General features: G+C 35.8%; 2 protein-coding genes across 2 annotated transcripts in view; one reads left to right on the top strand and one right to left on the bottom strand.

Moving 5' to 3' along the window:
* LOC132040434 (B3 domain-containing protein At5g60140-like) overlaps positions 1 to 4,096 on the top strand; it is a 53,078-nt gene extending 48,982 nt beyond the window's left edge. Inside the window, exons 2-4 of the mRNA XM_059431072.1 lie at positions 2,025 to 2,982; positions 3,395 to 3,537; positions 3,626 to 4,096. Coding sequence (XP_059287055.1) covers positions 2,025 to 2,982; positions 3,395 to 3,537; positions 3,626 to 3,904 — 1,380 coding nt within the window. The 3' untranslated portion in view covers positions 3,905 to 4,096. The remainder of the gene's footprint in view (positions 1 to 2,024; positions 2,983 to 3,394; positions 3,538 to 3,625) is intronic.
* A 15,024-nt stretch (positions 4,097 to 19,120) lies between these two features.
* Positions 19,121 to 23,468, bottom strand: LOC132040199 (endoglucanase 6-like). Its single transcript, XM_059430822.1, has 7 exons — positions 23,230 to 23,468; positions 22,485 to 22,574; positions 22,201 to 22,365; positions 21,316 to 21,600; positions 20,482 to 20,830; positions 19,842 to 19,895; positions 19,121 to 19,732 (listed from the first exon to the last, which is right to left on the bottom strand). Exons 1-7 carry the CDS (start codon positions 23,380 to 23,382, stop codon positions 19,449 to 19,451), a joined length of 1,380 nt encoding a protein of 459 aa, XP_059286805.1. The 5' UTR covers positions 23,383 to 23,468; the 3' UTR covers positions 19,121 to 19,448.
* Positions 23,469 to 23,577: the final 109 nt, after the last annotated feature.

The following is a 23,577-nucleotide window of genomic DNA, read 5'->3' as shown; positions in this document are numbered from 1 at the left end:
TTTCCCGACATTTAATTTACATTGGTGTCAAATGTCGTACATTTCAAGAGGTCGGAAATTTTCCGACATTTAGGCAAATGTCGGTGAGAAATTTACGACATTTATTTACGACATTTTGGAAACGTCACTTAAAATTGCCGACATTTAAACTAATGTTGGTAAAACTTTTGCGACATTTATTTACAACCTTTATTAAATGTCGCATTGGTATTTTTGACATTTTTGTTAAATGTCAATAAAAAATTTACGACATTTATTTATAACCTTTATTAAATGTCGCTTTGCTATTTTTGACATTTTTGTGAAATTGTCAACTAAAAATTTACGACATTTATTTTCAATCTTTGTTAAATGTCGCTTTGCTATTTTGTAAAATTTCGACATTTAGACTAATGTCGGTACCAAATATTCAAAAGTATTAATAATAATTCACTGTTCAGTTTTCATCATAAAGAAAATATTTATATCAAACAATCATAAAGATCAACCTTTATACACAATGTAACAAAATATTATGAAATAGTAAAAGTCAATCAATTGTATTTCAAAGGACATAGCAGAGAAAGGTCTCCTTGCAAGTTAGACGCTGTCAAATCAAAGGACTTGTTGTTCTATCTCAAATAAAACAAATTCTAACTAAAACATAAAAGCTAAAGTGATTTCAACATGAAACTACGCCAAACTCTCTCTTTAATTCCCTAAACTTCTAGAATAAATTCTGCAACAAGACAAATGGAATTCATCTTTCCACAATTCAAGCATCACTTGCCAATAATTGGTATCACACACTCTTCAAAAGTGCAAAAAGAATCAGACAGAAAAATAGAATTAAAAGCATGTAATAAACGGAAAATTTTTAAAAGTGTTTACATGTTTTTCCAAACTTACCCACTTCTTTTTTTGTGTGTCAACTCCATTATTTGTGGTGTTCTTGATTAAGTTAACCTGCGAAGAAATATTCTCTCGCAAATGAGAAAACACCATCCAAAAATAGACCCATCAATTTTTAAATAGCTAACAAACAAGTGCACGTCATCTTTTATTAAAAACTAATGAGAATTAATCATACTTCACTCAAACAATGACAACTTTCCTTAAATCAAACCAAACCAAATCTTAACTGACAAATTGATGGAAAATTTACAGTTCATCTCATAGGAAGTTTTCAATCATCAGAAGAGACACATAAGGTGTTTTTTTTCTTTTTTTGAATAAGGTAACATTGCGATGGCAGAGGTGGTTAGTGGTAGTGGGTGGGTGGTGAGTGGTAGGGTGGAGGGGTTGGGGTTGGAGGGAGATTTGGAGTGGTGGTGGTGGTGGTGGTGGTGGTGATTTTGATGGCAGAGGTGGGGTGGGGTTGGGAAAGGGTGGAGCAGTCAATACAAAAATATCTCTTAATGATATTTAGACATTTTTTCACACAGAAAATGATATTAACACTTTGTTAAGGATCTTAATGAATAAGATCAATTCAAACCAAATAAATGCTTAGATCTTAATCTATACAAATACACTTAATGGCCTATGGTCTGAACCATTAAGATTCAAAGCTCCATTAAGTTCAAACAAATGAGGCAAATTTTGCAAGAACTTAAGTACACAATGAAGTTATAATAATCACTAGGCTGCAACTTTAGAATCACCTTTACATATTTTAAGTGTACTTTCCTTATTGCGTCAAGTATTTGATATAGGATTCTTGTAGCTCCTTTTCTTGAGTTTAAGTATAACTCTATAGTTTATTATGGTATGAATGGGTATTGATGCTTTATTACACTGCCTTTTATGAGATTACTCATAGACCTTACATATTGGAATTTTATATCATTGGCATTCTTTTTCTCTCTCTCTCTTTCTCTCATCCTTCCATTTATCCACATCCTTTTTGTCTATTTTGCTTTACAACTTAGAATCACAATATGTTTCCATCTGGTAGAGATTGCTTTTATGATATGGACAATCTGATTTAAAGAAATTGATGATGTTCTAGATTTTTCTAAAAATGGAGCTTTTCTCTTTCACAGAAAATCCCCACAGCTTATATGGATTACAAGAATGGAAAGTTACCTAGGAAGGTTTCTCTTAGGGATCGGTTTGGAAATATGTGGCCTATAGAAGTGGCCAGAATAGGAAAAGATTCTTATTTCCAATACGGATGGGAGAAATTCGTCGAGGAGAACAAAGTAAAATATGGAGATTTTTTAATTTTTGACTATGATGAAAAAGGTGTATTTGACTTCAAACATATGGGAACCACTTGTTGTGAAAAGAAAAGAGCCGGAGGTTTAAAATTGGCTGCAAAGGAGGAGGAAAAAGAAGAAATAAATGATGACCATCAAATGAATGTAGAGCCAGAAGGTAAGTGGCTCAGCGATAGCAGTAGTCGCTTATCTGATAGTGATGACGACTACATAGTAGTAGAAGAAGAGGTGGAAGAGGACAAGGAATATGATGTCGTCGAAGAAAAAGTCGAAGAAGTTAAGGCAGAAGAAAATGAAAGGGCAACAATAATTTGCAAGAAAAAGGATACACGGTCAAGAGGTAGACGTGTGAACGAAGAAGAAGTAGAAAAGGAGGAAGATGAAGTAGAGACTGAAAAGGCGCCACATTCAAAATATAGACCCGTGGAAGAAGAAAAAGATACTAAAAAGGCGCCTAGTTCAAAACACAGATTCATGGAAGAAGAAGAAGATGATGAAGAGGAGCAGGAAGAGGAGAATGAAAGGGCAAGCATATCCATGAAAGAAATACTACGTTCAAAATGCGGATTTGCGGAAGAGGAAGATGAGGAATATGAAGAAACTGAGGAGGGGAAAGAAGATAGTGAAAAGGCAAGCATATTAAAAGAAAAGGCACCACATTCAAAACGCAGATTCACGAAAGAGGAAGAAGATGATGAAGAGGAGGAATGTGACGAAGAGGAAGAGGAAGAAGAGAATGAAAGGGCTGGCACTTTCAAGAAAAAGGCGTCATGTTCAAAAGGTATACACAAATTAAAGACCTTCTACTCTCTGTTTCATTTTATATGCAATTCAATTCTTTTCCTTATTAGTATGTTACTGCAAAAATGACATTTTTATATAATTGGACATGCTCTTGTAGTTATAGAAATGTTTAGGACTACATGGTCTGAGGGGCTTAAAAAAATTTGGTTGTTTGGTTCGCTGACAAAACGGGCCTAAGGGTACTTTTTTCTTAGTTCTTGGAATTGCAGAGAGGAATAAAGTTAAATCTCATTTTCCTAACACTTTTGGTATGTGTAAAAAGAACTTCTTTCCTTATTAAAGTCCACATTCAATAAAATACCAGCATGTAAAAGGAAACGGATGGATTTTCTCTGAGTTTCCATGAGAGTTCTGTTTGTGAACCTGACTAGTTAACTTTCTTGATTCAGCTGGATGCAAAAGAGTCTCTGTTCGCAAGGAGAGGTATTACTATGATCATTATGGTACAGAAATATTCAAAAGTGGACGCGCAACTCAGCCTAAAAATCCTTACTTTGTAGCGAAAATACGAGCAGAAAGGAGAAACCAACTAGTAATTAAAAGTCTTCAGTAACTATGAATTGTTTTAAAGTTCAACCTTATAGAACTCTCATCTAACAAGTCTCTATTCCTAATTGCAGTATGTTCCGATTGCTGTGGTGAGAGACAATAAACTTAAACTCCCTTCAAGCATGACCATTCGCTCTGCTGGCAAAGAATATGAGACAAAACTCAAGATTTGGAAGGATGGTAGAATATGGCTACATGGAGGATGGCGCAGTTTATGCAGATGGAACCTTGTGGAGAAAAATGATTGGTGCATTTGTGAATTTGTGAGAGGAAAAGGCAAAAAAGGCCTTTACTTGCGAGTTCAAGTTCTTCATGAGGGAGCAAGTTCCAATTCCAGCAAAAAAAAATAAGAAATAGTTTGGTGCGATTCAACACAGCATTTTAGTCTTTATTGCCTCAAGTGCTATTATAAGTTGACAAAAACTGAAGACTTGTCTAGTTTGTATTGATAGCTATGGCAATTATTAAGCCAATTGTCTGGCATTTAGACTTGATTAGTTTGTTAAATATTGTTGTTTATTATAGTACAAGTTTTTAAGACTTGTCTAGTTTGTATTAATAGTTGTGGCAATTAGGCCAATTGATTGGCGTTAAGACTAAAGTCTGGTTTATTTATATTTGAATGTTCAACCCTCATCTGGTGGAGTTGCTCATGTGGGCAAAGTTTGGCTCGACTGTCCATGATTTCATTTGCAAAACACTGAGTTTGTTATATGCAAATGGATTATTGAACTTTTGTATTTGAAATATTGGTCAATTGTTGACAATTTAGTTTGAGGAGCATTCATGTGATATAATGGTTTACTAGCACAACACTTCTAGTTTTTTTTTCCCAAGTAATATTCATGTCCAAATACAATAACTTCCAAATAATTTTGTTCAAGTTTAATTTCAAGTATTCTTTGTTTTCAACTTCAACCAAATACTGTTCAAACGCCTACAAATGCTCCTCACATACTTGTCTGATCTTACTCATGAATTATACATATGTAAATATCTCTATTCAAAGGTGGAACTTAGAAATGAAATTTTAACTCCACTTAAATCGTTAAGAGTGAACTCTTTTATGTGTTAATATAGATCTCAAGTTTTATAAAAAATTATCAAGAGATATTGACGCTTTCATTTACTCTTTTCAACGCCCATATTGAAACTTGGAAGGAAGTTTTTAAACCATGTCAAAGCTATTACATTATAAATGGCAAGATATGTGGTGCCAAACCAAACACTACTAAAAAACTCGCCGAAAACCGATCTACAAAAATCGACCACACCGAGGTCGGAAAAAAAAACGACCTCATGAAGTCGGCATAAGCATTTTTTTTTTATTGTAATTTTTATTTTACAAGAACCAACCTCAATAGGTCGGGAATTTAATAATAAATTCCTAAAAATACGCTACCGACCTCATGAGGTCGGAAACCCAACTCGCCAAACAGTACCGCCACATGATGTCAGTGAACATTATAAGAAATTAAATATATAATTAATTAGGCGACCACATGAGGTCGGTATGTTAATTCAAAAAAAATTCTACGATTAAGCGACCTCACTAGGTCGGTAACTAAAAATAAAATAATTAATTTACCGACCTCATGTGGTCGGTAACCCAAAAATAATATCAGCCACATCACATTTCACATTTCACATTTGCCCCCTTTCACATTAACCCCCCCCCCCCCCCCCCCCCCTTTGTCTCGTCACCACCTCCTCTCTCCCTCTCTCCGATTGCCGGCGATTTCAGCCTTCTCCCGCCCTCCCCGCCGTCGCCGCCCACTTTCCAGCAGCCTTCTCCCGCCATCACATTTGAGGTACTTATTTTTACATAGCCCTAACTTAAGGGTTTAAGGGTTTTTGTTTAAGGGTTTTCATAAAACCATTCCTAAGATTCCATTTCTATCTTTTGGATGCTAAAGACCCATCCTTTTTTTTTTTTTTTGTGCGATAATTTTTGGGGTTCTTTCATAATTTCATTCCATGGTATTTAAGGTAAGGTTTTTTTTTCCCCAACGATACAACAACAAGAGTGACTTGCTTTGTCCGAAATTGTATGTCGACTAGGTTCAAATTGTACTTGATCGTTTCTTCGTTTTTTTTTTTTTTCATAATTCTATGGTAGTTAAGGTAGGCAAAATCTTTTTCTTTAGCTCGATTTGTAGAAGTATAAGCATGTTTATGTTAGTTTTTTGTTGACTAGCAACAAGTTATTTTTTTGCTGATATTTCGATTTATATTACCATATTTTTGTTTTAACTTGGCTGCTTATTTTCCCTTTTGAAAGATCTGTTTAAGTCTGCGTTGACACATGTCTTGCTGAATTGCCCGGAAGTTCAATCATATTATGAGTAAGTTGCTATTATATTGCACTAATTATGCAATACGAAGGCATAACGACTAACTCTGTTGCCATTATGTTGGCCAGTTACTTTGTACAGATAAAAGACGAGTCTCAAGTGTACGAACAGTTTGCAACGTGGTTCAAAGATTACGTAAGTGTTATATGGGTTTTTCATAAAGCTATCTTAAAAAAAAAATTGCTCGTTCTGATATTGCTAAATTATTATTTCTTAACTACTAATAGGTACATAGTACACAATATGGTTACCATGACCAATTTTTGAAAGACATATCTTGGGGACCCGATAGCGTCTGTTCTATGGACAAATATGTGGTAAATGGTTTCAAGTTTACTACCGAAGAACACTCCAATCATATGAAAACTAACAACAGTGGGGTTTGGGTTAAAGGTGGTGATGGAAACCAAACGGGGATTGATTATTATGGTGTAATCGAGAGATCCTGAATCGGAGTTTTTCGGTTTTCAAGTAAAGAAAATTGTACTTTTTCGGTGCAAATGGTTCGATCCAACGCCAATAGAGGTACGAGGGAATTCAAGCAAAAGATAACATCACCGAAGTAAACCACACAAGGGAATACGGGGGCTTATGATCCTTTTATTATTTGCACAAAAAAACGTTAGGCAAGTGTACTATGCCCTTATCCCTTGCGCCCGTATAAGTCCGCTTGGTGGGTGGTAATTAAAACCAAGCCTGTGGGTCGAGTGGAAGTGGAGAATGTGTTGCCTGTTGCGTTCCAAGCTGACGACGTATCAAGTGTTCACCGAACAGTTGACAATGAGTTAGAAAAGGATTTAGAGCATCCAGAACACATATTAGAAGAAATTGATATAGAAGAAATTAATCCAGAGGTGAATGAGCCTAATGATGGAAATGAAACAACCGATGAGGAAGAATGGTCAGAAGAGGGAGACGGTGACGACGACGAATAGCATCTCTTTCTTTTGCATCAGACGGGCTACATACCTTTGTTGTTGTGGCTTATGTTGTGAGTATGTTGTTTATCCGTATCATGATCCCCGTTTATCTTCGCTGAATGTTTGTGTTTTTTTCTTTGTTTTACTTATACGTACTCGCTTGTTTTTAGATTTCGCGAATGAATTAATAAATTTTGATAAACTGTTTCTTTGAAGTGCAAATCTGTTGTCCATCTGCTGCACCGGGTCTCCAACTCCTGCAGCGAACTGAGGAAAACCAACAAGATTAGATTCATTTCTGAAATTATCCTATTCTTTCAGGTGTTTTCAGCTTTTGGGTTTGTGCACAAGATTACAACATTTGAGAAGACTGCAGGATTCCAGGTATTTATGCTTCTGGGTAGTTATTTCTTCTTTTTCGATGGATGGATAACTGTTGAAAATTGCTTCTGTTATTGCTGATTTACCAGAATAAAAATTAGTTTAGCCTGAGGAGAGTCTTTGTTTAAATTCAAGTTTAATTAGATGAGATCTAAGTTGAGATATTTTAGGTTTTTGAATTTTAATTATTTACGCATTTTTTGTTTTAAGTTGGCTATTCCCTCTCATGCTTAATAAAATTATTGAGAGAAAATTTCGATCCAATACTTTCAACCGTTTTGTTGCACCTTCTTTTAAGAAACTAACAATAACTGGAAATATTTTAGTTTTTTCCCCGATATATCTTGGATATAGCCTAGCACAACATGGATAAAATTCCCATACGATTATGGTGTTGATATTCTTTATCGGATAGAGCGAGTGTTGTAGCCATGGAGCGAAGATTGTTGAGCTATCTATTCGCTTGCAGTGCCTGGAGGCTAGGGGAGAAAAGGCGGAGGGAACAGCAGCGTTCAAAGGAGGTGGAGAGACGGAGGGACGAGCAATTTGCGGGTATGAAATCTCAATTAGACTTATTACTTTTCGAGGGCGATTCCCCCTGTCCCGACGACGCTCGTAGCTCCAAGCACGGCCTCCCCCATTCTCAATCTAGGTCACGACATCGAGAGGTTGGTCAAGAACACGACAGTAGATGAGTCAAGCAGTGGTGATGATGATGGGGAGCACGTGTCAAACATAGTACGACATGGTTGAATTTTAGTATCTTAATTACTAACTTATGAATTTTTTGGTGGAATTGTAAAAATGTGGAAGTGTTTGGTGGACGTTTGTGAATGTTAAAGTAGCTTGATGTTGTAGACTAAGTTAATGTAGATTATTAGAATGTTTTGTGGATGTTTGCAAAGGTTGAAGTAGTTTAATGTTTTGTTGTGAATGTTGAATTACATTTTGATTCAATTTGAAGTAGTTTTAGGTTAAATTTGATGTAGTGCGGGTTGTAGCATGTTATTATATGTGCTTGTTAGATTGTTGGCGGCCTAGTATAGCGGTTTTAGCTAAATATAGAACCGATTTTCATTGTTGGCAGGTGGGCGGGCAAAAAGTAGTGTATGTCGCCAATTTTTCTGTAAAATCGACTCCTACGAGGTCGGTTTTTTAATTTCATTTTCCCGTATTTTTTAAAATAAACTGGACCTCATGTGGTCGGTTGTGTTCATATCATTTTCCGAAACCGACCACACGAGGTCGGTTGTGTTCATATCAATAACCACATTTTAAAGAACCCGACTTCACGAGGTCACGCGGTTCATGATTGTCATTATTCATACATTTATAGTGACCGACCTCATGTGGTCGGTGTAACATAAAAATAATAAATAAAATTTTCAATATATCGACCACATGAGGTCGGTAACTTGAAAATATACAACAACTAATATAATTTACGTACCCCGTGGTTGTTAATGCTTTTACTTAAAAAATAATAATTAATATACCGACCTCATGAGGTCGGTAACATAAAAATAAATAAATAAAATTTTCAATATCACGACTACATGAGGTCGGTAACATGAAAAAATATATAATTTACGTATCCCATGTGGTTGTTAATGCTTTTACTTAAAAAGTAATAATTTAATATACCGACCACATGAGGTCGGTATGTTAATTTTCCTTTTTTTTGATGAATCATGTACCGACCTGGTGTGGTCGTTTTTTTTCCGACCACATGAGGTCGGTATGTTAATTTTCCTTTTTTTTTGGTGAATCATGTAGCGACCGTGTGGTCGTTTTTTTTTCCGACCTCTATGAGGTCGCTAATGTTTGCGACTAGCCCATACTGTACCTACTTTTGAGGTCGGTTTTGTGGTCGCATTTTTCCAAACCGACCTCGTGAGGTCGGAAATATCAATTATTTTTTGGTCGGTTTTCAGCGAGTTTTTAGTAGTGAAACTTCTTATCGTTGAACAAAGACTTTGAATTAGCGTTTACTAACAATAAAGAGGTCATACCTTTTGCCAGCGACTTTATGTCTCGGCATTTCTCCAATGGTTTTATTTCTTTGGACGAATGTGAAAAGTTCACTAACGAGACTTTATTTGGTAATGTACATGTTCATTGAATGTTTTACATATCTTTCTTTACCTTAATAGATAGTCAAACACCATATAACTTCACTTGAAATATATAAAAATCTAATTAAATAAGGAAAGAAGAAAAGAACCAAATCTTTAAAGGTGTATTTAAAACTTTTGGGAAACTAAAGCATAAGTAAGAGAAAAACTGGAAAAAAAAGAAAGAGGAAAAGATAAACTGAAGACAGAATTGTGACGGATAAAAGAGGAAATGGTTGTAAATTAAGAAGGAAAAGACAAAAAATAAATGCAATAAAATATTTAGAGAGAGGTTACAACTTTTAGGTTCTACAATACATAATAAATGTGGCTTTTTAAAGCACTTTGAAGGCCAAACCCATCGGGAGCCATCTAAGGTGCTCCAGATCTTTCACTTAGACACCTCAAGTACGCCCTTTTCCATTTAGACATCTGAACTTGAATTAAAATGTGTTATTAGACACCTTTTGCAGAGGTGGCAATGTGCGTGTCCTTCACATTTTTTTGGAGCGTGAAAGAGAATAATTTTGTGTTTTTTTTTTTTTTTTTCTCCTTCATCTTCTTCCTCCCTCCTACCACTTTCTTCACCATATCCACCATAATTTCACCTTTCCATAATTCAAAATCAATTGAAGGAGCTATCAAAATCAACTGTTTTGTTAGTTTGGATTGAATGTAGCATATCTCCATTGAAGAAGAGCCGAAGCCGCCATTGTTGAAGCTCAAAGCTTCCAATTTGAAATTTTCGGTTGCCTAAAACGGGCTCCATTTTCGGTGGTGATATCTCAAAAGAACCGAATCCGAGAGGAGTTCGAATCCGAAATTTGGTGCTATTTGGTTGAGATTTGATAACTCGCCATTAACGTAACTTAAAGCTTCAAATTCGAAAATCAAATTTCCGAATTGGAGGAGTACGCAAAACAAAAAAAATGAAATGGGGGCTATAGATTAGTGCCAAATTTTGAATTATATGCTTCCAAAATGGATCAAAATCTAATGAAAACAAAAAATAAAAATGGAGCCATTAGAAGAAAAAATGGTGCTCGACAATAGTAGAGCGAGAAACGCGGGGAAGGAGGGTGGGTAGGGGTAGGTGGGGAGGGTTTAGAAAAGTAGGTAATTTATTTATTTATTTTGGTGAAAAATAATTTTTTCCTTTTCTTTTTTTCTTGTAATTGATTTTTAAATTATTATTTTACACCCAATTGCCACATGTCCTATTTTAATTAGTCACCCTGCCACGTCATTCGAGTGGATGACACTCATTTTGCAATTTTAGCTGATTGCGAAAATGTTGTCTAAATGAAACACCAATTGTCCACTTGAGATGTCTAAATGGAATAAAGGTCACTTGAGGTGTTAAGTGAAAGAGACGACCACAAGTGGTCAAGCATGGGTTTGGCCCACTTTGAATATTAAGGGCAAATTAGCCATACAATATTTGAACGACATTGGAGAAAATGATCAAACTGGTCCTTGATGTATAAGGGTTGTATTGTTTTGGTTCTTGATATATACCACTTAATTGAAATAATCCTAATGTACGTAAAAAGTTATCACTTTTATCCTAAATTCTAAAACGAACGGTTCTTTTATGTCTGTTTAGAAACCACCTGGTAATTGGAATTGGTGTAATTAATAGGGTATTAATTACACAGCCTAGTAATTACGCAATATAGTAATTACGAAGATCTGTTTATTTGTCATAACGTAATTACAGTGTAATTACAAGCGTACTGTTTGGTTGTACAAGTTAAATTACACAGTTCGATTAAATTTTTAAAATAAAAATTAATTATCAAAAATCAAAAGTTAATATGTGACAAAATATGTAACTTTATAAATGATATTAAATTGGGTATTTAAGATACATATTGTTTCTTAAAAATATAATAATTAATAATCAGATATCTCAGAACTAATATTGAAAAATAATAATTGATATGTCCAATTAATCATAAAAACTAAAAGCATACATTTTGTAAGAACATGCACGACATGTTTGAGAAAAAGATTAATAGTTATAAATTAATGGTGGTTGACAGTAATGGTGATTGTGATGGAAGAGGTTGGGAGGAAGTTTGGAGTGGCGGTGGGTGGTGATTTCGATGACATAGGTGGTTGGTGGTGGTGGTGATTTTGATGATAGGTGGTTGGTGGTGATGGGATGTGGTGGGGGCGGAGAGGGGGTAGGGTGGGTGAGGCGGGGTTTGGAGGGGTTGGGAGGGTGCACTTAATGACATATGGTCTGAACCATTTAGATTCAAACTTCCATTAAGTTCAAACAAATGAGGCAAAATCTGCAAGAACTTAAGTACACAATTGTTAGATCCCGTCTTTTTATACGTTGGGGCAACCCGGATTAACTATGATAATTTTGAGCCAGACATTAAAGGTTGGAAGTCGGGACTTTTGACCATTGATTTTATTTTTAAGACATAAGTTATATATATGAAATTGTTGGTATTGGGCACTTAGAAAATTGGGGACAATTCACAAAATTGGAATTAGAAATGTTGTGCAAAAATGCCATTGTGTGGGCCATAAACAAGTTGAGATATTTAGTGTGGCTTAAAAGATAACTTTCAAGTCATCTTTCTTCTTTACACTTAGCCAAAAAAAAAAAGACCTAGAAGTTGGAGAAACAAACCCCAACCTCACGGCCAAGACCATGGAAGACCAAGTCCATTTCAAGCCACCCCAAAATTAATTCTTTGGTACAAACCCACTAATTAGAGGTCCCTAAAGTAACGTGGAAGCATTTTGGAGTGATCGAAGCCATCAATTTTGTGGATTTCAAACCCTAATCCATTTGGAGTTGAAGAGGAAAGGTGAGAATTTCTCTTGTTTTATGAGTTATAAATGTTGTATGCATATTGTAGTATGTTAATACGGATAAAAATCATGAAATATTGTATGTTGGAAGTGGGTTGTGTGCTTGAGGAGCTAGCCGTGTAAATGGGTGTTGAAAATGGAGTTGATGAATTAATTCTTGTATCATGTTAAATTGTTGTAGGATGTAGGAGGGCTAAGAATCATCGATATATGTATATATGTGGGTATGTGGCCGTATATAGCTCCCAATGTATGCCGAAGATTGCATTAATATCGCTTAGTATGTTAGTTGTTATTGTTATGAATTCTAGTTTGGAAATGAGCATTTAATGACTTAAGATTGATGTTGAGGTTGTGTGGGCTGATTTGAGGCTTATTGTGTGTTTGAGGAAATGTGTATATTTATGAGAATTGTATCGTTATATTGTGGATTGTTGATACAAATCATGAATTGAAATTGAGAAGTGTGGCATAGGGGCTTGCTACGGTTTTGGGGGTAACGTTTTCGGCCAAAGTGGGAAAAATTATTGGATCGTTGGAAATGTTATGTGAATTGTTTAGAATGTCTTTGAATATTGTTGGTAAAGAGTTGGGTTGGTAATTGAATGTATGAGCTATATTGTGGCTTGAATGTAAGCCGTCGAAACGAATATTTGTAAAGTTTTTAAATGATGTAAAAGAGAGTTACTATTGTTATTTTGCCTTTTCGAATTGATGATCGATGTTGCTAGGTTAGTTATTGTGGTTGTTGTTGTTGATTTTGAGCGAGTTAAATTCTCGGGATGGCCTATTTACAGGGGGAAATGCTGCCGAATTTTCTGTAGAAGTTAATAAATAGTTGGAATGAATGGCTTAAGTGCCCTTAGCTAATGTTTGGTATTCGTTGGCTTATTTGTAGACCTTGGGGAGCCCGAGGCGTAGATTGGGATTGACTTTAGATTGGCTATCTTGGGGTGCGTGCGAGGTATGTAAAGCAACCTTCCTTCTTTTAGCATGCCTTAGTTTTCAATAGGCTAGGTTATAAGCCTTAAGGAAAATTCTAAGATTCGAAATCCGAGCATGTTATGGTCCTTATATATATTCCTTGGCACTCCTATGCATGATTTGATGAAATATGAACCATTATGTCTTTGAAATAATCGCTTTCCGAACTTTGCATAGAAAGGGTTCACTTTAAAGAATTTCGTAATCTCTGAATGCCATATCTTTCGCATAAAGGCTCGGATTGCTCCAATAATTTTTATATGAGTTATGCATGATGTATAATGAGTATGTTTTCCATAGGCGGGCCCGACTGGTCAATACCCGTTCGTGGGTCCCGCGACTTTTTTATGTAATTGGAGAACTTTGGAAAGAATTTGTTATGACTATGATTCGATTTTCAAGTATGACCATTTTACTTATGTTTGAGTTCATGATAATGATTTTATACATGACTACTCACGACTCTACTCGGCATTCGTTATCTCTTTCGCCGAGTCCCGGCCGGTTTCGTTGTCGTGCGCACTTTGATATACTCCGAGTTATGTTGTGTTTATGGTTCACCGAGCTACTCGTCAAAGAGGGTCGGGTTCCACTTATATATGATATTATGGGCGTGTATGGCGTTATGCCGTGTTATGGTATGAGACGGAATATGGAGATTTGAAACTTTCTCGGTGTTATGCCGTGTTATGGCGCCATTGACGGCGGCGACCATATTCTTCCGTACCCTATGCATGACTTATATTTTTGAAAATTAAACATTTTGATATAGTGGATTTGTACTTACTTTCTGTACCACTATTTTGTCTATGTCTCAGATTTGTTTCTGTATCTTCTGCTTTGCATACTCAGTACATATTTCGTACTGACCCCCTTTCTTCGGGGGCTGCGTTTCATGCCCGCTGAGACGCACGCTTGGTGATCCACCGGGGCATAGGACACCCTCTTTTCTCGCCGTTTGGAGTGCTCTTCTCATTTTTAGCATACACTTTTGGTATATATATTTTGTTCGATATATATATATATATATATATATATATATATATATATATATATTTGTCAGGGGTACGGCGGGGCCCTCGTCCGCCCTATGTTTTTGTTGGTCCGTTTAGAGGTCCGTAGACGTATTTGTGGGTGTGTGCCTACTGCTCGTATGCTGTGATTGCATGATCTTATTCGCATGTGGCCCTTTGCCGGCGTGCATTTTGTATATGTTTTGGGGCCGGTGGTGCCATTTCGATAGCTCGGTTGGCTTTTTGATATATATATATATATATATATATATATATATATATATATATATATATATATATATATATATATATATATATATATATCCGCATACCTATCGCGTGAGACGTGTGTTTGAAACGATTTGATATAGATTGAGACGGCATACGTATTTATGGCCGTATATGCTATTTGTATGTGATTTGATTGGATAGGTATGCTCGGGTGCCCAACCTCGGGCGCCACATGGCTCGCGGGGTTGGGTCGTGACAACAATGAAGTTATAATAATCACTAGGCTGCAACTTCGGAATCACCTTTACATATTTTAAGTGTACTTTCCCTATTGAGTCAATTATTTGATCTGGGATTCTCATGGCTCCTTTTCTTGAGTTTAAGTATGCCTCTATAGTTTAAAGCTTTGAGTTTATTTGTAATATGTTTCCATCTTATAGAGGCTCCCTTTATGATATGGACAATTTGATTTAAGGAAATTGATGTTATTGTAAACTTTTCTAAAAATACAGCTTTTTTTCCACAGAAAATCCCCACAGCTTATTTGGATTGCAAGAATGGAAAGTTACCTAGGAAGGTTTCTCTTAAGGATCGGTTTGAAAATATGTGGCCTATAGGAGTGGCCAGAACAGGAAAGGATTCTTATTTCCAATACGGATGGGAGAAATTCGGCTTGGAGATTTTTTAATTTTTGACTATGATGAAAAAGGTGTATTTGACTTCAAGTTACTTGGAACCACTTGTGAAAAGGAAGGAGCTCGAGGTTTAAAATTGGCTGTGAAGGAGGAGGAAATGGAAGAAATAAATGTTGAGCATCAAAAGAATGTAGAGCCAAAATGGAAGTGTCTTAGCGATAGTAGTAGTTCTTCTGATGATAGTGATGACGACCACATAGTAGAAGTCTCATTCTTTTTGGGATAGACTAAAAGGAAAGTGTATTTTGAGAGATAAATAGAGGATTTTAAAGGTGGAAGTGTAAAGTGAGGTTGAGGAGAAGAGAGAGGAGAGATGGGGCAGCCTTTTTGCATTTGAGTATTAAGTTTAACGTTATTTTTCATTATTTTGCAAAAAAAAAAAAAGGAAGACAGTTAGTTTTAGGAGTGGCGATAAAAGTCATCACTTTTTGCATACATTAGGGACTATTTCAATTAAGTCGTATATATCAAGGATCAAAACAATACAACCCCTATACATCAAGGACTATTTTCAGGGGCGGATCTATGTAGAAGCATGGAGATGGCACACCACCCCGACGTCTTGTGTGAAATCCTATGTACATATGTATATAAGTAACAGAGAACGGATAAATACTAGTTCTGCCACCTGGAGTAACAAGTGAGTGCATAGTGCCAGTGGTGAAACATCGAATTTTGCTACCTCTGGTCGCTGGTTCGAATCCCCTTGGCACTAGTTACAATATTTTAGCTTGCTGCATATAAAAATTGCGTACTCTAGCTAGAATAAACGCCAAATTGATAATGTGTGGAGTCCGGAACCAAAATGACCCCAAACAAAACCTGTACCTTTAGGGCAGTAAATTAACCGTAACGGCGCGGTTAAATCCTTTAACGTAATAAAATACTGCGTTATAGAAACAGTAAAAAAAAAAAAAAATAAAAAATTGGCCAACTTTATTTTTTGCAACACTTTAGTGTTTTTTTTTTTTTTCATATTTTAATCAACGATTAGTCCCGTGTCAAGAACTCCGAAACGTCAATATTTTATATAGAACATAATTTTTTTTTCTGCGTACAATAATGTAGGCTCAATACATCAAGGATACGTAAACGTTCGGATCGTCATTTTAGGAGTTGAAAAGGTGCCCGAAGTAAGTTTTGTTTGAAAACTTTAGGTTTAAGTGTTCTATATACATAGACGTCCATTTGAAGACTTGTTGTCATTAGCTTAAAGTTTTTTATTTTTAGGGTTTAGATTAAGTGTGTTATTTTATAAAGCGTAACTTTATTTCGAATATACGCGATTTTTTGCACTCGGACGTCCGATTTACGAGATTTTTTTTTTTTTTGCAACATATTCGGAATAAAGTTACTCATTAAAAAATAACACACTTAAGGAACACTTAGTGTTTTTTTCCATAAAAAGATCGCAACATCTTATTTTAATAAATCTTTTCTTTGCAACACTTAGTGTTTTTTCCATACTTTGACCAACGATTAGTCATGTGTCAAGACTCCGAAACGTCAATATTTTATATAGAAAACACTTGTTATCCTATTCAATTTCAATTTTCCCCCAAATTGGCTTGAAGTTTTTAGTTTTCTTTACTTATAATATGATGATACGCAATAAATTTCAACGTAAAAATCCCGGGGCAATGTAGTTGTGAATGTCAATTTCACTTTTGTGGTTTCAATTTTTCAAAATAAAGCTGACTAATTTTCTCGACATATAAAGTTGACTAAAACAACCTTATAAAAATAGAACACTTAAATCTAAAGTTTTCAAACAAACCTTACTTCGGACACCTTTTCAACCCCTAAAATGACGATCCGAACATTTACGTATCCTTGATGTATTGAGCCTACATTATTGTACGCAGAAAAATATATCAAGTTCTATATAAATTATTGACGTTTCGGAGTCTTGACACATGACTAATCGTTGGTCAAAGTATGGAAAAAAATACTAAAGTGTTGCAAAAAATAAAGTTGACCAAATTTCTTTTTTCTTTTTTTACTGTTTCTATAACGCAATTTTTTACTGCGTTATAGAAAAATAAAAAATAAAAATTTACTGGTTCTATAACGCGATTTTATCGCTTTAAAGGACTTAACCGCGCGAACGGTTAAGTCCTTTAAGCGCAAGAATTACTGCGCTAAAAGTACTTATGTCACCTTTTTTTGTTGGGGTATTTTGGTTCAAAAGGTTTTTTTTTTGGGTCATTTTGGTTCCGGACTCTAATGTTGAGACGGTTAGTAGCTTTGCTTTGTCTGTGATGGTCACCGGTTCGAACCTCAACTACCAACTTTCCTTTTGATAAAAAATGAGTTGTTGCGATAGATGACAGTAGTATATGTTACCGTACCCCTGTAAGTATTAACATCGTTTACGCAAAATGCTACATACTTATTGTTCAAAACGGTATGGCACCTGGAACTTTCAGATCCTGGATCCGCCTCTGACTATTTTGATCATTTTCTCTCCCACTTTTAGTATATTATGATATTATATGATTGTTGGCTATTGAACTGCCAAAATGTGTTCCTAACCAACTTCATTGTTACAATATTTTAGCTTGCAGCATATAAAAATTGATAATGTGTGCTTCACGAGACGGTTAGTAGCTTTGCTTTGTCTATGATGGTCACTGGTTCGAACCATCAACTACCAACTTTCCTTTTGGTAAAAAATGAGCTGTTGCGATGGATGACAGTAGTATATATTACCGTACCCCTGTAAGTATTAACATCGTTTACGCAAAATGCTACATACTTATTGTTGAAAACGGTATGGCACCCGGAACTTTCAGATCCTGGATCCGCCTCTGACTATTTTGATAATTTTTTCTCCCACTTTTAGTATATTATGATATGATATGATTGTTGGCTATTGAACTGCCAAAATGTGTTCCTAACCAACTTCATTGACCCTTTGCTCGTTTCTTTTGTAGATAATTTTGAGGTGCTAGCTCAGCATTGGTGGTTTCCTTATGCAAGACAACATTTGAAGGTGGTATGCAATCTAAATCTCTTTCTGATATATCGAATGCCTTGATGGCTAAACTTGGGTGGAATTTTCGCACTAAAACTTTTATTTGGAGCAAGTTGCTTAGTATATATTGTAGGTGTGGCCATCCTGTTGTGATTTGGAAGCCTAAGCAATTGCAAAGGCGGATCCAGGATTTTGATTTGATGAGTTCAAATATTATGTTCTTACAACTAAACCTGTTACTCCTTTTTTAAACTAAGGGTTCAGAATCTAACATTTATTTAAAAATACTGAGTTCAAATGAACCTAGTACGTATGCTTTACATCCGCCACTGCTGCAATCCCACACTTGGAAGACGTTGCAAGTGAGATTTTGTGAAAAATAACATCGGGAATAAAAAATGGTCTTGAAGGTGAATTTTTGGTGGGATAAATGGATCAAGGAAGGATCTTTAGCCAACATTATAGATATGGAAAATGAAGGTATTTATTATTCATCTTTTAATGCAGCTAATTTTATAATAGATGGGCAACGGGATGGTGATGACAGATCCATGCAGGACCCTCACTTCTTCAGGTAAGTTTTTAGCATCTTCAGCTTGGATTTTTTTCTGGCGAAATAGAGGTACGTAACTTCTAATTATACAAATATATTTGGTTGAAAGTGATGCTCACTAAGATTAGATTTGGTTGAAAGCGATGCCCGACCATTATCAAAACAGAATTTTGAACTTGCTTGCTCATGAAAAATCAGGCCGCACGTGAGGAGTGCTACTTATAAGACATAATATAGTGAATAAATGTGTTCTCTCTCTAACCGCTTAAGCTTTTAGATGAGATGGTCACAAACCTCAACGCAATGGGGTGGGGTTTTTGGTCTCTCTATAAGTTCCACCACGGACAAGTCTAGAGGATCTAAGCTAAGAGGGTAATTGTGTAATCGTACCTAACATATAGTAGGATGCTTTATTGCAAGCTGTTACACGAACGAATATTTTTACAAAATGTACGTGCAAAGTAGGTAGTAATATTGTAGTAAAGCTTACACCATTGCAACGCTTCTCATCGCAAGAACCAGAGGAGAAAATATTATAAACACGAAAACCTTGAAGTTGCATAAATACAAAGGAAAAGAAAGACTTCATATGATCTTTGTGGAGAAGCAAATTTCTTTCAAATACTATGCATCGATCCTGTGACAAAATGAAGTGGGAGAAGAAAGAGGATGAGCACTTGTTTTAATTCGTCTCTTCACTCCTTTCTTCCTCCAGATATCCGTCTTACTTTATTTAACCTACACTTGATCATCAACTAAAGCACTAATAACTCAAACTACTAACCAACCAGAAGTTGAAAATTACAAACAGCTGCACAAAAAAGAAACTCTCGCATTTTAGACAAGAGTGTAGCTTGATACGGAGACCACTGCAGGAGAATTAGCAGAGTGAATGTACACAAACTCGAAGGTTTTTCCAGATGGCAACGAGTCGGGAAATACGTAGGAGTCACCATACTTTGAAAGACCCCAGAGAGAACCATAGAGCTGGGATACTGAGAGCTTCAAGTTCTTCAGTGTCTTAGAAGACTTGTTAGTTACTATTGCTGAGTATCTGTGGTAAGTTTTCCCCTTGTGAACCCATGAAGATGTTTCCTTTTGCTCAATAGCAATGTCAGAAGCTGCAGATAATATGTATTTCCATTTTAGATTTCTCTCCAAATTTTGTTATAGCTACAATTTATTTGCACAAGTAATTCTAACTTTCAGAAAAAGAGCTAGTTAAAGTACCTGGGGCTGGCGTTACTTTTTGCTCTGGATCCGGTTTTGGCTGAGGAATAGCAACTGTAAGTAGCAAAAGAAAACTCTTTGTTAGCAACAGCTTCAAAAACTTACTTAGAATCAGAGGTAGGGTCAGATCAAATTTGAGCAGGCTAAAATAGGTCAACTCGATAAAAATGTCACGGCACCACTCGCCCAAAGTTTGCTTGGGCCAGAATAGTTTAGGTCAAGATGGATCAAATAAGGAATCATAATCCAATCTGCCCAACATGACCTGAACTCCTTCCATTTTATTTTGCTCTTTGAAAAAAAAGAAAAAGAAAAAAGAAGTGAAAACTAATGTATTTTTCTTAAGTTATAAACTTTTAAGTTTTTCCAAATTTACATAATTCCTAATCTCCTCTAAATCTGATTTTGTATGTTTGGTTTGGGTTGCATTTTTACCCGTCAAGTTAGTACATTGTTTTGATCCGTTTTCACCCAATAGTTTGATGAGTCATTCTGGGTTCAACCCGTTGCGCCAAGTCAATAAACAAGTCATAGCCCAACCTATTTAAACTTGTGTGAGTTACTAAAAAAGGGGTTAGTGTTGCTACCTCTTGTTAGAATTAAATCATTGTGAGAAAGACTGTCAATGAACCAAGAATACCTGGAAGAAGCTGACTATATTCACTTTTACCACCATGGAGTCTTGCTAACACACCAATCAAGGGAGCATTGTTATAGGTAGCTGGTTCAGTTTGCTCATAGTTGTCTCTTTGATCAGCAAAATTGTCATAAGCATCAGGTCCGCCAACAATGGCTCCGGTTAGAAGATTGGGATCGTTCGCTTTTCTGCTAAACCAGGTAGCATAACCTCCACGGCAGGTAACAAAAGTAGGATCAACCTTCACAGAGACGATGGAGGAACCTCTGTGGTGAACTTGTCTCGGGTAATTGTTTCCATATCCAACCATGTAACTTGTGGCTCTTGGATTATCTCCAAGAAGGTAGTCAACCTAAAAAGATAAAAATATACTTGAGAATTTAACAATTCTGTGTACATGTTACTATGTCTGGACATGAATTTTACTTTGAAAAAAAAGTTAAGTTCAGTGATTGTAAACAGTTATTTCCTTTGAAATACTCCTCAAACAAGTTTTTTCAATATTCCCTAGTATTTGCAGATAATGAAATGGAGTATTACTTATGCCCAAATAGTCCGGGCCGCCTAGTAATCCTCTACTTATGTTACTCACTCTATTTCAATTTATGTGGCATTTTTTCCATTTTAGTCAGTTCGAGAAGGAATGACTTCTTTCCATATTTAGTAACAATTTAACTTCAAACTTCCGATTTACCCTTAATGAAATGATTTATAACCACAAAAGTTTCTATGACTTATTTTAGACCACAAGTTGCAAAAGTCTTCCTTTTTTCCTTAAACTCCGTGTCCAGTCAAAATCCTTCACATAAATTGAGACGGAGGGAGTAGTATCTTTACCTGTGACTTGGCAAATGCCAGGAGCTCGGTTGGTGATACGGAGCCAGATGAACACTTGAGGGTTTTTCTAGCAGAGGCCAAATAGTCAGAGTAGACAGTGGCAAGGAATGAAGCACTTGTGACAAATTGCATATTGTTCCATCTCTGCCTGAAAATGAGACCTCCTGGACTCTTGTGGATGTTTTGGTTACCCTTTCCGAGACATGCACACATAAAGTTCTCAGCCTTTTCCTGATACTTCTCAAACACAGGTGAATGGGTACCAGCATTTCCTTGCATTAGGAACTGCAGTTATAAACACAAATAGGTTAATTATTTGCCTAGTAATAGAATATGTTGTTATCTGCTGAAGGAAATTAGGGTTCGTTTGGTTGCTGGTTAGGAAGTGAATATTCATGTATTAAAACCATCATAATGAGTATCATGTTTGGTAGCATTGTAGTTGCTGTGTATACAATTCAAAGACACCAAGTACGGTGTTTGGTAACTACTTTATAATCCCGTATAACTAAAACATGTATAAGTTATGAGTCAATTTATGTATTATTTTACGTAGGGCAGAAGATAGAACAACTAATACATGAATAACTAAACTCTACATAACTCTAACCTGCAACCAAACGACCCCCTAGGTTGCAAATCATGTGCCTTACAGGAAGAAAGAGTGCTGTCGAAAAATCTTTTGGTTCCTGTATTAAGAATTGGCCATACGCATGTCGGCCTTGAGCAATTCAAGGTTTATTAAATTGGACAAATTACTAACAGATACTCGATAAATTTTGGTTATATAGCCTGGTATTATATGTCCATTTTGTAGTTATCATGGCACCTACAGAGTATTATTCAAGAATATTAGGAAATGAAGTGTAGGATTTTAGGATTGACCTTAGCAGCAAGAGTCTGAACACCAGCATACTTGACGTCCCAGCCAAATTCGGTCATGGACCAACCGGTTCCACCAAGTGCATCCCCGTTCTCCCCGAGATAGTTCAAGTAATACGGCTTGTTAGATGCCTTGTACAGCCAGGCAGCGGCCCACAGTAATTCGTCCTGTTAAAATTAAAATTTCCAAAAAAAAAAAAAAAAAAAAATTAAATGCTCTGAAAATGACAAGATGTACATACAACTTAACAAAGAGATTAATATTTCTTCATGAAATAATCACATACCGCGTACCCACTGACAGATCGGTAGTACTTCTGGGCCACAGTAATACTGCTATCATATTTGCCTCTGTATTTGTCTGCAAACTCGAATAGCTGAAACCAACAGTAAACCACTAGTTAGGGAAATGCAGAGGCAAATAATGTAATGTACATCCAGAATAATAAGGTGAAAATAAGGGGTAGGTGAAATAATAGCAGTGTGGATTTAATATTACAAATGTTTTAACATGTTACTATATGTCTTACTTTCAAGTTACTAATTTCATTGGAAAGTTACGAATGGCTTGTCTTTAAGTGATCTAATAGTATGTTAATCTTTTATGTATGATTTTGTGTGGTTATTCTATTATCTACATTGCAAGAGCATGAATGCTGACTTAGGCCAACTAAAGAGTATATAAAAATTTCCATGTTCAGTATTTACTGGGACGTTAGGATTATTAATGCAACACAACAAACCTACACTGACAAGTGACAACATCTAGCCTGTCAACTAGCTGAGCTAATCGTAACTGCCAAATAACTTCTCCCCAATTTTCTGAATTTTCACACTCATCACTGAAAATAATTAAATATTACATGTGGTGTTAACTTGTAATATTTATATTAAATCAATAAATGCGTGACACATATCATTTAAATAAAATATTCTCATTTGAAAGTTGTTAATATTTAATATGCATTCTTACTTTAGGTTACTACTCTTGAAGTTAACATTATTTCAGTCCATGTAAAAAACTGCACTGACCTGATAGGCATGAGTTAGGAGCTCCTTGGCATAGGCAGGGTTGCTGTTCCGAAAGACGATGGAAGCAGCAGCCATGGCGGCTGCTGTCTCCCCGGCAAGATCAGATCCAGGGCGGCTTGGATCGATCCGGTAAGCGGCTCTTGAAGTGGTCATGTCCTCTGGTCTTTGCCAACAGTAATGGTCTGTGTTACCATCTCCAACCTAAACATTATTCAACATATCACATCAACTACTTTTAATAATCATTAAAGTCAAACATTTAAAATTGTCAATATTATATATGCTTTATGATCTTAGTTTGAAAGTAGATTTATTCTATTGACAATGACATTTGGTACATACCAAATT

This window comes from Lycium ferocissimum, chromosome 12 (assembly GCF_029784015.1).
Source record: "Lycium ferocissimum isolate CSIRO_LF1 chromosome 12, AGI_CSIRO_Lferr_CH_V1, whole genome shotgun sequence".
NCBI lineage: Eukaryota > Viridiplantae > Streptophyta > Magnoliopsida > Solanales > Solanaceae > Lycium > Lycium ferocissimum.
The sequence above is the reverse complement of the archived record's forward strand: the minus strand, read 5'-3'. Positions and strand labels throughout refer to the sequence as shown.